This window comes from Dunckerocampus dactyliophorus, chromosome 4, assembly GCF_027744805.1.
Source record: "Dunckerocampus dactyliophorus isolate RoL2022-P2 chromosome 4, RoL_Ddac_1.1, whole genome shotgun sequence".
Classification (NCBI taxonomy): Eukaryota; Metazoa; Chordata; class Actinopteri; order Syngnathiformes; family Syngnathidae; genus Dunckerocampus; species Dunckerocampus dactyliophorus.
In genome coordinates, this window is record NC_072822.1 from 34,933,545 (window position 1) to 34,947,754 (window position 14,210).

General features: G+C 40.9%; 1 protein-coding gene across 2 annotated transcripts in view; it reads right to left on the reverse strand.

The window, feature by feature from the left end:
* Window positions 1–206: 206 nt before the first annotated feature.
* Window positions 207–14,210, reverse strand: part of antxr2a (ANTXR cell adhesion molecule 2a) — a 95,495-nt gene continuing 81,491 nt past the window's right edge. The window contains exon 16 of one of the 2 annotated variants that reach the window (XM_054772416.1): window positions 207–1,944. In XM_054772416.1, the coding sequence (XP_054628391.1) occupies window positions 1,906–1,944 (39 nt within the window). In that variant the 3' untranslated portion in view covers window positions 207–1,905. The remainder of the gene's footprint in view (window positions 1,945–14,210) is intronic. The other variant, XM_054772417.1, reaches the window with a different exon arrangement.

Genomic DNA, 14,210 nt, shown 5'->3' on the forward strand with positions numbered 1-14,210 from the left:
ACACATACGCACACACACACACAGCATGCAAATGTGGACAAAGCAGACCTCATTTTTGGGGCTATGAAGACCTCGGAGGGATCGTGTGTGTGTGTGTGTGTGTGTGTGTGTGTGTGTGTGTGTGTGTACGTCATGCCTCCGGTGACTTCACAGGGGGAGAGGTTGCCCACTGTCCATCCTGTCCAAACACACACACACACACACACACACACACACACATATATATATATATATATAGATAGAGAGAGAGAGAGAGAGAGAGAGAGTGTATAATGGCGGTCCCTGTCGGCCCGTATAAATCTGTACGGGCCCAATTAAAGATCCCCTTTAGCTTGTTCACCAGTACCAGCACACGCGTGTTGGCGCGGACAAAACACACAAGACACACACAGCTTTTCACTCCGTCTGTATTGGGTATAAAAAAGAAGGTACAAAATCCATGAAAAAAGTATTTTTGGTGACGTTTATAAAAGCTGTTCAAACCATTACAAAAGTTCAGAATCGTTTTTCAGCGCAAGCTAATCATGAAATACTTGTTTTGTATGTGCACGTTGACTTGCTAAAGTGAAGAAATGTGCTAAAAAAAAAAAGTGCTTTGTTGTTCAGTCGGGACGTGGTGGTCGGTCGGAGGGCGTGGAGGCGGGGTCTTTTGTGAGGCGGGAACAAAGGAATAATAATTAGCCGGGCGTTCCCCTGGGACGGCTGAAAGTTGACGTTGCTTGGACTTATTTTTAGTGTCATGTGATAAGCTTCCCTGCGTGCGCGCAGACGCGCCACTGACCCCGCCACTGGTCATTGTCCATACCGCTTCCCGTCAAAGGCGCCGCGCTTTGTCAGGTTTCCACTCCAATCTCCACTCGCCATCTCAAGTCCCGAATCCGAAGTGACTGGATCATTCGAGCCTTTTTCTTCAAACCCCCCGCCCCGCCCCGCCCCGCCCCGCCCGCCCCCCACCCTCGCCACGCTTCCGCAACATCATTTGGGATCGGCGTCACGGGGGCGCGTGATAAGCTCGATATAGAAATAGGCTGCTTTTGGGGAGGGGGGGGACCTCATTTCTGGGAATGAACAATACTTATCCGTTCGTCGCATCCGTTGCTTTGGGTTTGCGTTCCGGACGTCCCGCGGCCCGGTGTCCTCCTTTCCCGCGCGCCGACGGCGTGGTCCGATGTCCAAAAAAGGAGAGGACGGGGCGTGTCTTCACAGGCGGCTGCTTGCTGTTGCCTTTAATTATTTTAATTAAACTTTGATCGCGTTGCGTCGGCGGCGTCCGAGGCGGCCAGGCGTCCTCAAAAGTCCAAAGGCCCGTTTCATGCCTTGCCGAGCGCACAGCAGACTGTGGGAAACACCAAGCGCCATGTCAAGGTCTTCAAGGCATCAATCCCTCAAAACGCCGGCCGGGGCCCCGCTTGACCCGCGGTGGAATAACGCTCTATTAATTTCCTGATGACGGGAAGGTGTCTCGGGAAGGGCAAAGTCTCCGTGCCGGCCACAACCTTGGGGCGTCCTGTCCGCGGCCCGTCATGCGTGTGCACTCCTCAGTGAGCACATGACCACATCGGGACGTCAAAAAAAGGGCCGCCGGCGGACATCCGGCGCCGATGAACTCGGAGCTGCTCGCTGACGAGACGTCGCCAAGAGGCGAACCCGCTTGGACTCTTGTGAGGCCCGCCGGGACTGTTCTGACAAACAGCACCCTTTTTTTTTTTTTTTCCCTTCTTCAATATGGTCCAAATATGCGCTGCGTTCAGGGTCGCAGTGTTTTTCCAGATAAAAAAGAAAGCAAGGAAGTAGAAATAACTTAGTGAGGAAGCAGAGCGCAAGTAGAAAAGTGTGAAATTCTTCTTCTGGTGCGTGGCGGCCATGAGCACATGGCGGCGGCCTCCTCATCGTCCTCGTCTTCTTTTAGCGACGTTGCACGCGGTTGAAATTAACACAGCGACCCTGAAAGCGACACGGAACAAAAACACAAAGTATAGTTAGTAGTTAGTATACACATTTGTACAATCTTTGTACAAAGTTTCCATTAAAATATTTGATGAATTGTATTGGATTAGGACTGGGATACATTTGAAATAATAACACTTTTAATCAAGAAATATATGAACAAAATATATGAATGATACGTATTACACATTCTATACTGTACACACAAAAGCAGCATCTTACTATAAATATAAAAAGAATGAAAAATAGGTGAAATGTATGCACATATATATATATATATATATATATATATATATATATATATATATATATATATATATATATATATATATATTAATGCCACATATTACACCTTGCTATAAGTATATCCATCCCGAAAGCAGCCTCCTGGTGGACCATTGTCACTTCTCAGATGCATCAAGACAAAATGTTAAATATTTAATCCCACCCACCCCCCTCAGATAACCCCACCACAAATAAAAATAAAATATTTTGCAATTATTACTTCAATTGATTGAAATGAATTCAATATGAATTGCAGCAAAAACTACAGATTTGAGGGCAGAATAGAAGAATAGAAGAGGAACCAATGGGAAGAAGATGATCGACATAATAATAATAATAATAATAATAATAATAATAATAATAATAATTCATAGTAATATGAGACACAAAAACACTTGACAAAGTACAGTAAAAATGAAATAACAAATATAAATAGTCACTGACAATTAATAGTGGAGTGTCTTTAAAAATCCTAACCAGTTTTAAATAAATAACACAAAAGCAAAATTTTTTGTATTTTGTATTTTCAACCTGCAAATAAACCATCTGCATCTTCAATACGTGGTCGCCCTGTGCACGTGTGTGTGTGTGTGTGTGTGTGTGCATGTGTGTGTGTATGTGTGTGTGCGGGCGAGCGAGCGTCAGAGCAGCAGCCGCTCACTAACAGTTGGCTGGCCGACACCAAGAGGGAGCTCTCACACAGCGAATACGCCACCAGCGTGCTACCTCACACACAGCTGCACCCCACATCACACGCGCACACACACACACACACACACACACACACACACACACGCACACAAAATGAAAGAACCCACTGTCAGATTTTAAAGAGGACGTGAGACACTTGACGTTGCTCGTATTTGTAGTGTTTTGCTAGCTTTGAAAGACAGGACGCTACATTCAAGCAGATTCAGGAGGTGTGCATGTGACGCTACGCCGCTGGCTGCACATCCACACGACATTTCTTTGGCCTTGGCGGAGGTCCACGCTCGCCACTGAGTGACTTCTTGTTTGGAAAAACTACTTAGCCCGTTCCCCTGGTACTCGCTGCATCGGCCAAGGAACTCACAGAATCCATTCCAAAGATGTTTTTACTCAATTTTAGCTGCTTAGCTTGTTAGTTTGCAAAAACAAAACAAAAAAATTGGGCACCATTTTCCTTCAATCTCATACACAAACGTTTCTAAAATGAGACTTGTATAAAAAGGCTAACTGTGGAAAACTCAGAAATGGGCAATTTTTCCCGCAGAAAACACGTCCCAATCACCCTAATTAACTCATTCAATCCCAGCCATTTTTCAAAAGTCAACCCCCTCAATATCAGCCATTTTAGACCAATTTACTGATCTTTCAAGGCACGCAGAATATTGTGTTCTATGGCTATATATAAACTAACTAGCAAAAGAAAGATTACACTCTCATCTTTCCTGCCCATCTCTTATCAAACACACTTGTGCCACCTTGTGGCCGTCTTTAGAGCTTAAAATTGCTCACAGAGTGAAATGCATTAGTGGGTAGTTGCGTCATCACGTCTCGCACAAAAACCCCAATAAAAGACATATAATACGTTGTTGGGATGGGGCGTTGAGGTTTATAAAAATGTATAATTACATCTTCGGTATTGAATGGGTCAAGTAATACTGGATAAGTAATACTGTATAAATATGCATACGGTACATTTACCACTATTAACAAGAAAAGCCCACCATTTTTTAGGGGTGTCATCTCGTTAAAAAGAACAATTCTCATGGGCACTACTAGGCTCTGGGACGACAATATACAAATGAATCACACAATAAATGAAAATGAACTGGATCATTTTGGTGGCCTCAATACGTTTCCATGCGCATGCGTGTCTCTCGCCTCCAAACAGGCAGGAAGAGAGTTCACTCTGTGCATTGCTTTCATCACCTTGCCGCGTTTGTTCCATAGAACAACAGCATGAAGGGAGCGAGCCCTTTTGTCAGTCATACAGTCTCCTTGTCTCGGTGGGTGGAGGCGGGGCTGCTAGCATACACACAGGGTACACAAGAGTGTAACATAAGTTGTAAAAAAAAAATGAGTAGACTGCAATACAATGTCATATTTTTTTTATTTTACTTGTCCTGAAAGTAAAGTTGTCTGGTCTTGTAGTCCTGGTCTTGTGTATCGTCTCGTCTCGTCTCGTGACACCCCATAGCGGTTTTACGCTAATGTCTTTATGCTTTACTGATTTGTTCTTTTTCCTCAAGCGTTGAGATGTCACACTTTGTTCCCCTGTCCTTGAACGCACCATAGTTGGCTATGACGGCGATTTTGTCTGTTCATGCGTTTTATACTTTGAATGCACTTTAGTATTTAGCTTGTTAGCTTCTGTCGCTAGTCAAGCACGGCAATTGAAGAGAGAAGGCGGAGGGTTCTGGAGCTGAATCCAACCGGAAAATTGCAATATTTATTGCAAATGTTGACGTGAAATTGAAGGAGATCATCCAGCTAGCAGGTTTTGAAGCCGTGTTTTAAAAACCATTTTTATGGGCGTATCAATTATTTCAGTGAAGGTTTAAAATGCTGTTGCTCCAAATTCGGGTTGTTCCTGCTCCTCGAGTATATAATAAAATGGCCTCTCTCTCTCAGAGCATCCTTGTCCAGATATTCAGGACACAAATGAGGTCTTTTGGCATCTTTAGTGGTGTGGGGGGCACATATCTGAACTCCAGTCTGGCTGGAGTCTGTGGAATCTTCCACGTCTCACTATTTGGCAGTGCCGCAGGGGCGGGGCTGTGCTCCATCCCGGCACCGTAAGCCCCTTCGACGCGGACCCTCTGCAGCTAATCTCTCCGTCAACAAATAAGGCGCATCAGATGCTGTTTTGGACAAAGCCGTCACTGTGGTGGATTTGGTGGCTTTTACTGTGGGCGGGGGGGTTGGATGGATGGAGGACCACGAGGACACGTTGACTTTGTAACAGACCACCTGCACCATCCACGTACGTCGGTATATGTCAGGGCTGTGACGAGAGCGCAGAGACGCCAGCTGATGAGTCAGGACGCGAGATGGGCAGCGGAGGAGACACGAGGACGACAGCAGGACGGTCCTGATGAGGGCGTGATTAGCAATCACAACAATAAACTAGCTATGGAGCTAAAGGGCTACATGGAGATTGGCCAGTAGGAAACAGGAATGCTATTTTCTAGTACTTTCCCTGCAGTATTCCAAGTACAAATCCCGCTTGTAGTACAAAACAAACAAAAAGTACAAATGTAAAAAGAGGGCCGTGTGTTGACACCTGCTGTTGGAGACAAAGACGAGCGGACCCGACGCACTTAGCTCGTGTCCAAACGGAAGATTTACTTTCCCCAAAAAACTCTTGACCGGCCAAAAGAAAGAGTAAAGTCTACTCAGCACAACTATTTATTTGGGTCAACGGAACAACGGTCCATCTGGACGGGCGGCGCAGAAACTCTAGCGAGCGTCAGACTTGTAATCCAGTTGCAAGATGCTTATTTTGCAGCGATAAGCTGAAGGCTTAGCAAGACTCCGCCAGCACTAGAGACACTTTTTACAAAGAATCTTTGCTAATCCCCCACTTTACTTCTTCCAACTGCAACACTCTAAAGTCACAACATCTTAACGCTGGCCTCTTTGCAAACAACACACAACGCGTCTCAGTGTGGTTGGTGGATCTATAGGATCTACGCTTGCTGGAGTTCTTAAACCCATCAATAGTTAGCTTTCCCACGCACTCCCATATGTGAGTCATACCTTTTTCCTTTCATGGCGTCTCCCAAATGGGAGACAATGTGTCGACGAAAAGGATAGTGTTATTTCATGTCTAGAGCTCTCTAATGTCAAAAACATTTAGGTCGTAAACAGGTTTTCTATGGCTTCTTTTCTCTTATTCTGTCTACTCTATTGGGTAGTAGAAGTGTAATGGTGACTATAGGGGTGTTATTTCATGTCTAGAGGGCTCTAATGATGTCAAAAAAACATTTAGAAGATCATAAACAGGTTTTCTATGTCTTATTTTCTCTTATTATGTCTACTATATTGGGTAATAGGAGTCTAATGGTGACTATAGGGCCGTTATGTCATGTCTAGAGGGCTCTAATGTCCAATAAACATTTAGAAAGTCATAAACAGGTTTTCTATGTCTTATTTTATCTACTATATTGGGTAATAGGAGTGTAATAGTAACTATAGGGGTGTTATTTCATGTTATAACATGTGCTATAACATTTTGAAGGTCTTATTTGCTGTTATTATATCTACTATATTGGGTAGTAGTAGTGTAATAGTGATTATAGGGGTGTTATTTCATGTCTAGAGGGCTCTAATGTTAAAAAAAAACAAAAAACATTTAGGTCGGAAACAGGTTTTCGGTCTTATTTTCTGTTATGTCTACTATATTGGGTAGTAGGAATGTAAAGGTGACTATAGGGGTGTTATTTCATGTCTAGAGGGCTCTAATGTTAAAAGCTGTATTTAGAAGGTTGTAAACAGGTTTTCTATGCTCTAACTACCAAAATATTCCATTTACAAATATGGAATCCTACTTGGTAGAAATATGGTTGAGTCTGGAACCACAATAAACGAGGGACTAACGATTGAGAAGTTCCTGGATCACAAAGATTCTCGATGAACCAGCACCAAAACGCCTATGAAAGAACGTGGTTCTGTTCTGCAGTCTTGTGGACAAGAAAGACGACGTTTCACTAGGACAAAAATGCCAAAAACGTCAGAACCAAAACATGCAAATATTTCAGATTTCATTCTTTATGGGTCAGAAATTCACTGATCTGTGTCGTACGACTGTAAAGTTCCAATTGTATTTTCCTAAATATTCCCAAAGGGTATTGTTACACCTTTAGGTTGTTGTTAGCGTTGATTTTAGCATTAGCATTTACAGTCCGACATGCACCTACAGGTCTTTAAAGTGCGACGGAAAAGCCCCAAACGTCACTTTTACTCTACAAACTGGAATGTAAAAACAACACCTTGCCTGGATTTACTTTCTTTTCTACCGCCTGTTTGGGGCGAAACGGCATCTAAAAGTAGTCAGTCAAAAGAACGTTCGTCAAATGAACATTTCGAGTTGAATGTAGAAGTAGAAGCACAGCTGCACAGGACTGGAGGAGTGTGTGTGTGTGTGTGAGCAATCCTCCCTCCACAAGACTGCTGGCCATCTTGACGCGAGCTAGCCCCTAACACACACACACACACACACACACACACACACACACACACACACAGTGCTGCCATCTGGCCTGCTGGGAAATCACAGCCACCTGAGACTCGGCCAAAGGCGTGATGATCACCGAAGACTCGGACATTTCTTCTTCTCACTGGAGGGACAATAAGCACCACCGTGCCATATCTGGATCTGTTTCTTGAGATGTGCTTGAGAGCAGTCAGTGTACAGCTGGTATTGCTCTAAAGTGAGTGTTGGGGGGGGGCGGTTTTGAGGGGCTCTGTAGGCTGCCGACCCGGGATCGGCGAGGGAGCTCGAGCGTTGCGCGAGCGTGCGTCAGCATATGGAGCGCAGGCTGTCAGCGCATCCATGACCTTCATCGTCTGCACGGATTACCATCAAGGGGACACAAAGTCATGGCGCAGCCGCCCCCACTCGTTCTTGACACGACACTTGTCGAAATAAAACGCTCACGCAGTATTTTATACATATTTATGGCCCGCAAGGTATGCTGGGTAACTTCCCAGCATGCCTTGCGGGTCACGCATGAGTATAAAATATATATATTGACATGCTAGTTGGATAGGTGGTACAGCTGACAGTCAGGCCCCATCCTGCAGCGGTTGCAGATGTTTCCTGCCTGGCGCTCCAGGCTCCCTGCCCAAGCCTCTCTGCAGTTTTGTAGTGGGAGTAAGTGCACATCATTGGCAGCTAAAAAGCTCTGGGCGCCGTCCCTCTGCTTGTTCCAGGGAAATGCCAATCGTTTTGGCGTGGACGGGGGCCCTCACAGACGGCGCAGGAAGGCACAGATGGCACTAATGGACGAGCACAATCCAACCGAGGGACCCGGACGGAGCCGCGCCGCCGCGCCGTCCAAATAGCTGTAGTGTGAACGTTCTGCTCTCCTAGCGGGGGCCACGCCGATGCGGCATAAAGAATTGAAGATGATGAAATAATCATAAGCGGCGTGGAGCCACGCCAGCGGCGTCGGACAGTGGAGGGATTGTTGCGGTTGTGATGCGGGCGCTCATGGGCTGTCCATCAAAAAGAGTATAGAATATTAGCCCGCTTATGAACAAGCTCTCTTTGTGTGCAAAGATTTGAACATTTGCCGTCTTTGTTAGCTAGCAGTGCTAAACAGATGCCGCTAGGAAGAACGTGTCGCGGCTTCATAAAAAGTGGAAATTGTTCTTCAGGGTCGCAAGACCTCGAAGACTCGTTTGTTTGCTGCAGGGAGGAACATAAACGGATGCGCAGATTGTGGCTTAAATTCAAACAAAGCACCCACAAAAAAGCAACAACTGCTGCGCCTCAAATGCAACACTTCAATAAGTGCACTGTGCACACTGCGTACTTACTTCCTGGGTGTATTCACCCGCTTCTAAATCATTAACTGGGCTTTTTCTTTGGCTTTTTGCCACATTTTTTTCCCTAAAAGAAGAGAAAACGAAAACAGGTGTTGACCAGTTCATCAAGTCCTGGTCCATCACGTTCTTCGTGTTACTAAAAAGTGCCCGCTTAAGTCGACATAAATGGCCGACTGCTTATGTCGACATAAATAGTCGACAGCTTATGTCAACATAAAATTATTTCTATTAAAAACGAATACGTTTGTCGAAATGTTGTCGTACTTTTAACTTCACCATTATCGCTAAGCAGCAACACAACCACTGTCTAGTCACGCAGCTCACTTCCTGTTCAGTGCAAAATAAGCATCACAATAAAGGATGGCAGTATTTATCTATGTTTCACCGAAAGAAACATCGTCATTTTAGTCAAGATACAACAAAATGAGTTCCAAATTTTTAAAAATGACTGGCTAATAAAATTTTATAAAATATATTTTTTGAAACCTACAAAAATAAAAGACAAAAAATAATAAAAAGATATACACAAATCTGAAATAAAATAAGGAAAATAAAAAGAAAGTAGTTTAAAAATGAAAATAATAATAAAAAATAAACAGATAAATGAAAGATTAAAAAAAAGATAAAATAATAAAATTGCATTAAATAAAAAAATAGAAATTTTAACATAAAATGTAAATAAAAAATAGTTTAAACTAAAAAATAAGTATAAAATGAAATATAGAATAAAAAGAAACTAGTTTAAATACAACGTTTAGAAAATAAAAACAAAAATATATTAATATAAAAAATAAATACAAAAGTAAAACTAAAAGATAAATAAAAAGAAACTACTTTAAAATAAAAAGATCATTATAAATATAAAATAAAATAGTTTTTTTTAAGTTTTAAAATAAAGTTTATTTTAAATACAAAGAATTTTTAAATAAATACAAAAATAAAAGGTGAATAAAAAGACAACTTAAAAATAAAAAGATCAATAAATGAACTAATATAAAAATGAATACAAAAATAAAAAAAGAAAAATTAAAAAGAATAACATGAAAACAAATACAAAAGTAAAATATATTAATAAATCCAAATAGTGGCGAAAAACTAATGCTGCAAATTGAAAAAACAAAACAAAAACAAAAACAACTAAATCCTTTATTTTCCACCCATTCTTTTTATGTCTCGGGCAAAGTCACAAGTAAATGTGCGAGCTCATTTGTCTATTTTTTTAAGGTATATTTTTAAGAATATTCACATAGAAACACCTCAAGGTGAAACTCTATGTAATACAACTAAAAAAAATACAATAAAATAAAAAATCAGATGAAGACAGAGTGAACCACTCCGAGCTGGTTTCAGCTACAAACGCTTATGTGGACATCAGCCAGTCAGTCAGACATGACGTTATGTGACGTACGCCAGCGAGGTTAGCATTTTCTACCATCATTTATAGCATCAGCACAGCTTCACACGTGTGACACCAGATTTTGACCCGGGAACAGATCATTTCTATTTACATGATTTCCGGTGTTCACAATTCAAGTTAAAAAAAGAAAAAAAAGGCACAGGAGTCAGTAGAGTGGACGCACAGCTGCTGAGTGTCCCCAAAGCTCAGCTGCACGCTACAAAACGCTCCACCAGCATGTGCGAGCATCTCCGCAACGACTCCAACCAAAAATAAAGAAAGAAATAAAAAATGGAGGACTGGGTGGTGGTGGTGGAGTTGGCGTTTGTTAATTTCCCCGCTGGGTGCCACGGCGTATCAGCGTCCTGGCAGGGCCACTGGGCTCATCTGTACTTTTAAATTATGCGTCAGCGCCACAACTGGCCGGCAGAGATGTCACAAACACTCCAAAGTGCGCTAAAAAACATAAGCTCGCATGTCTGCAGGCGCCCCACGCAGACCACGCTCATGTTTGCTTAAACAGTCTGCAAACGCCACAACATCAGCACCACCACCACGCCGCCATTTACAAGACATTATTACTGCTTAACACCTGGAATTATTCAACAATAGTCTCATTACAAAGTCTTTTCTTTGTCACCATATTTAATAGTCACATTATTATGAGCCCTCGTTTAGCGATAAACCATTTTTAGGCCTTTTTTCATCAGTTACGGACAAAGAAAAACACGCAGAACTTTGTGACGCTTTTTTATTGAAATGAGGAAATACTGCTTTTGTTTTTTAAGGACCACGAATCAACACAAACTGTTTTTTTTTTTTTTATTATAAATGATCTATATTGATATATATTATACATCAGGACCATGAATGAACGCAATTTCAATACATTTTATGATAATTATGAATTCTATACACCATCCATACTAACAATAACCATTAATTATAACATTTATTTAAAAAACAAAACCAACATTTTTGTTGATTAACCGTCATTAATCCAATATTTATCATATACTTTATTTATATATTTCATGTAGTTCTAAACAAAAATAATACAACTATCGTGAGATCAATATAGTCATTTGATTGATTTATGTCATTTAAATATCGGCGCTGCCAAGACAAAAGCATGCATGTTTGTTTTTTTGCCCCTTTTTAGTTCAGAATATATATATATATATATATATATATATATATATATATATATATATTTTTTTTTTTATGTGTAATTTTTAATGGAAGCATCGCCTGTTTGAATGTTTAATCCGACTGAAAAAAAAGGAAAAATACATAAAAAGAAAATATGTCACAATTATTAAGATAAGGTTTCTACACTTTTTTGTGTTAGTGTTCACATTGTTACCATTTTTCTAATCATAATCAAATATGTTACAACTGTGTGTGTGTGTGTGCGTGCATGCATGTGTAAGAGTCAATGGGCCCAAGCCCCGCCTCCCCCCACCAGCAGCATGCTGCACGAGGTCACATGTGATCTACGTGCAGAGGAGACGCAGGCCATGCGACAAGAGAGGCTGGCATAATTCGAGAGCGCTGTCAAGACGTGCACGTGCCCCCCGTCCCCCCTCCTCCCCAACAGGGCGGCACGCATTCAAGGCCCCCCGATGAGGCTAATGTGGGGGGAAATGCCGGCCAGACAGCGCGAGGGCCTCGGTCTCGGGGTGAGCTTGAATCTGCCGTCCATCAACAGCGTTTGATTGACTTCCTGTTTGTGATGAATCTATGAATATTCATGTTGTCATCCAAACATGCAAGAAAGGGGCTTCTTGTTTGGAAATGCGGCAGCGGCGTCCGCTTCAATCAAAGATGTACGGCTAACGAGGCTCGCCCGCTGTAGACGTGATTAACTGCAATTGCTACAAAAGCTAACAAAAGCATTAATATCTAATTCTCTCATCACAGCCACAAAGCGCATGATTTGTGTGTGTGCGTGTGCGTGTGTGTGTGTGTGTGTGTGTGTGTGTGTGTGCGCACACGTAATTTGCTGCTCACTGATTCAACTTGTAATTGTGATGAAATAATAAACAGCAACACGTGACTTTTCAGATTCTCTAAGTGATGCAAAAGTAGCAGGCCAGCAGGAAGGAAGGCGTACTGTATATCCCTCAGGGCCAACTTCCTGCTAACTTGGCCAACTTCCTGCTAACTTGGCTGACGTCCGCTAACGTCCTTGTGCATTTGTTTTTGGCCTTCTTATTTTATGGCACAGGTGTCCAAAGTGCAGCCCGGGGGCCGAAGACGCTTTTTTTTTTTATTGGCCCGCAACACAAAAAAAAAACTTAAAAAAACTTTTAAAAAACTTAAATAATAATTAACAAAAGTAAAAATGGAAAAAAGAGCAAGAATTTGGTGGCATGCGGCATTTTTTTACAATTTGGCTGTCAGCACATTCTAAAAAAATAATAATAATAATAATAATTAACTTAAAAAAATAGAAAAATTAATCAAATAAAAGCAAAAATGGCCAAAAAAAAAAGAGCAGCACTTTGGTGGTCTGTGACATTTTTTTTAATTGGCCGTCAGCACATTCTAAAAAAAAAAAAAAAAAAATACACATAAAAAAAAATTATAAATAAAACAAAAAATGAAAAAGAGCAGTCATATGATGGCCTGTGGCATTTAAATAAATGGCCACATTCTAAAAAAAAATAATTAATTAAAAAATAATGCAAAAGAACAGTAATTTGGTGGCCTTTAAAAAAAATGCCTTAAGCACATTTTAAAAAATACATACAAAAACAATTACACTGAAAAGAGCAAAAATGTGAAAAAGACCAGTAATTTTACATGCATAAAGTCAAAATAGAGAAAAAAAAGTTGTAATCTTGCGAGAAGAAAAGATTTTACTTTTTTTGTTGTTGTTTTTAAAGAATTTTAGAAGCATAACTTTGAAATATTAAATAATTAATTTTTATAATGTCATATGAGAATCAAGAAAAACAAAGAATAAAGTTGTGGTTTTGATAAAAAGTTATATTATGATACTAAAGTCACAATATGATAGGAATAAAGCCACGTTCAGAGAAAAACTAAACTACAGGAAGGAAGTTGAAGTATTTGTTAATTAATTACAAAAATACAAAAGCCAAAATGGGAAAAAAAATAACAGTAATTTTACAAGCATAAATTCATAAAATTAAGTGGAAAAAAGCTGTAATATTACGAGAACAAAATTAATAAACATATATATATATTTTTAGAAGCATAAAGTTAAAATATTTGTAAATGTAAAAAAAAAATAAAATACAAGTGCAACGATGGAAAAATGAGAACTACACTGTATCACTATAAGACAGAGCTTGAAATAGAGCAAAGCTTTTAGCTACAGTATATAACGTCTTAGGTTAGGTTGCAAAATGTAACACAAGCAAACATACATTTTTAATTTTTCAGTATGTAGCCCTCGATGGAAAACGTTTGGACACCCGTGCTTGTGCGTTTTCGGATCATTCCTGGGAGCGTTTGGAGTTTACGTAGTTTACGATGTCGACTGGTATCAGCCGTCGGCCCTCAAAAGCCGGCGTCAAAAGTTAAAAGTGATGTTTGCTGCAGCTTTAAATCTGTGAGCGGGAGCAAATAAAGTTGTTATTTACGAGGCAGTAAAGTACAGCCGCGTCGTCCACGCTGATGAAGCGTCTCGTTAGCTGAGGACGAATATGAAAATATGCTTATCAAGCCGCGTGTTAATCATGCACGCTGGCTATAATGTGATGCAGGAAGTGAAACAGCAACACCCAGCTCAAAGATGAACTGACCGCTCGCTGGCTCTGTGTGTGTGTGTGTGTGTGTGTGTGTCTACAAAAACACAAGTACAACTGAAGATATCAAATGAACATGTCTATCAGCATAAAATAAGTACGTTCTGGCCAGGAATGGTGACAGACCAACCAAACTGTACACATACACACACATTCAATAACACCACCCTTTTAAAATGCAATTCAAAACAGAAGTGAAGTCAGCCAATGACAGTCGTCCCATGTTGCAAACTGTATTTTTTTTTTTTTTTAAAGTAGCTCTGTGC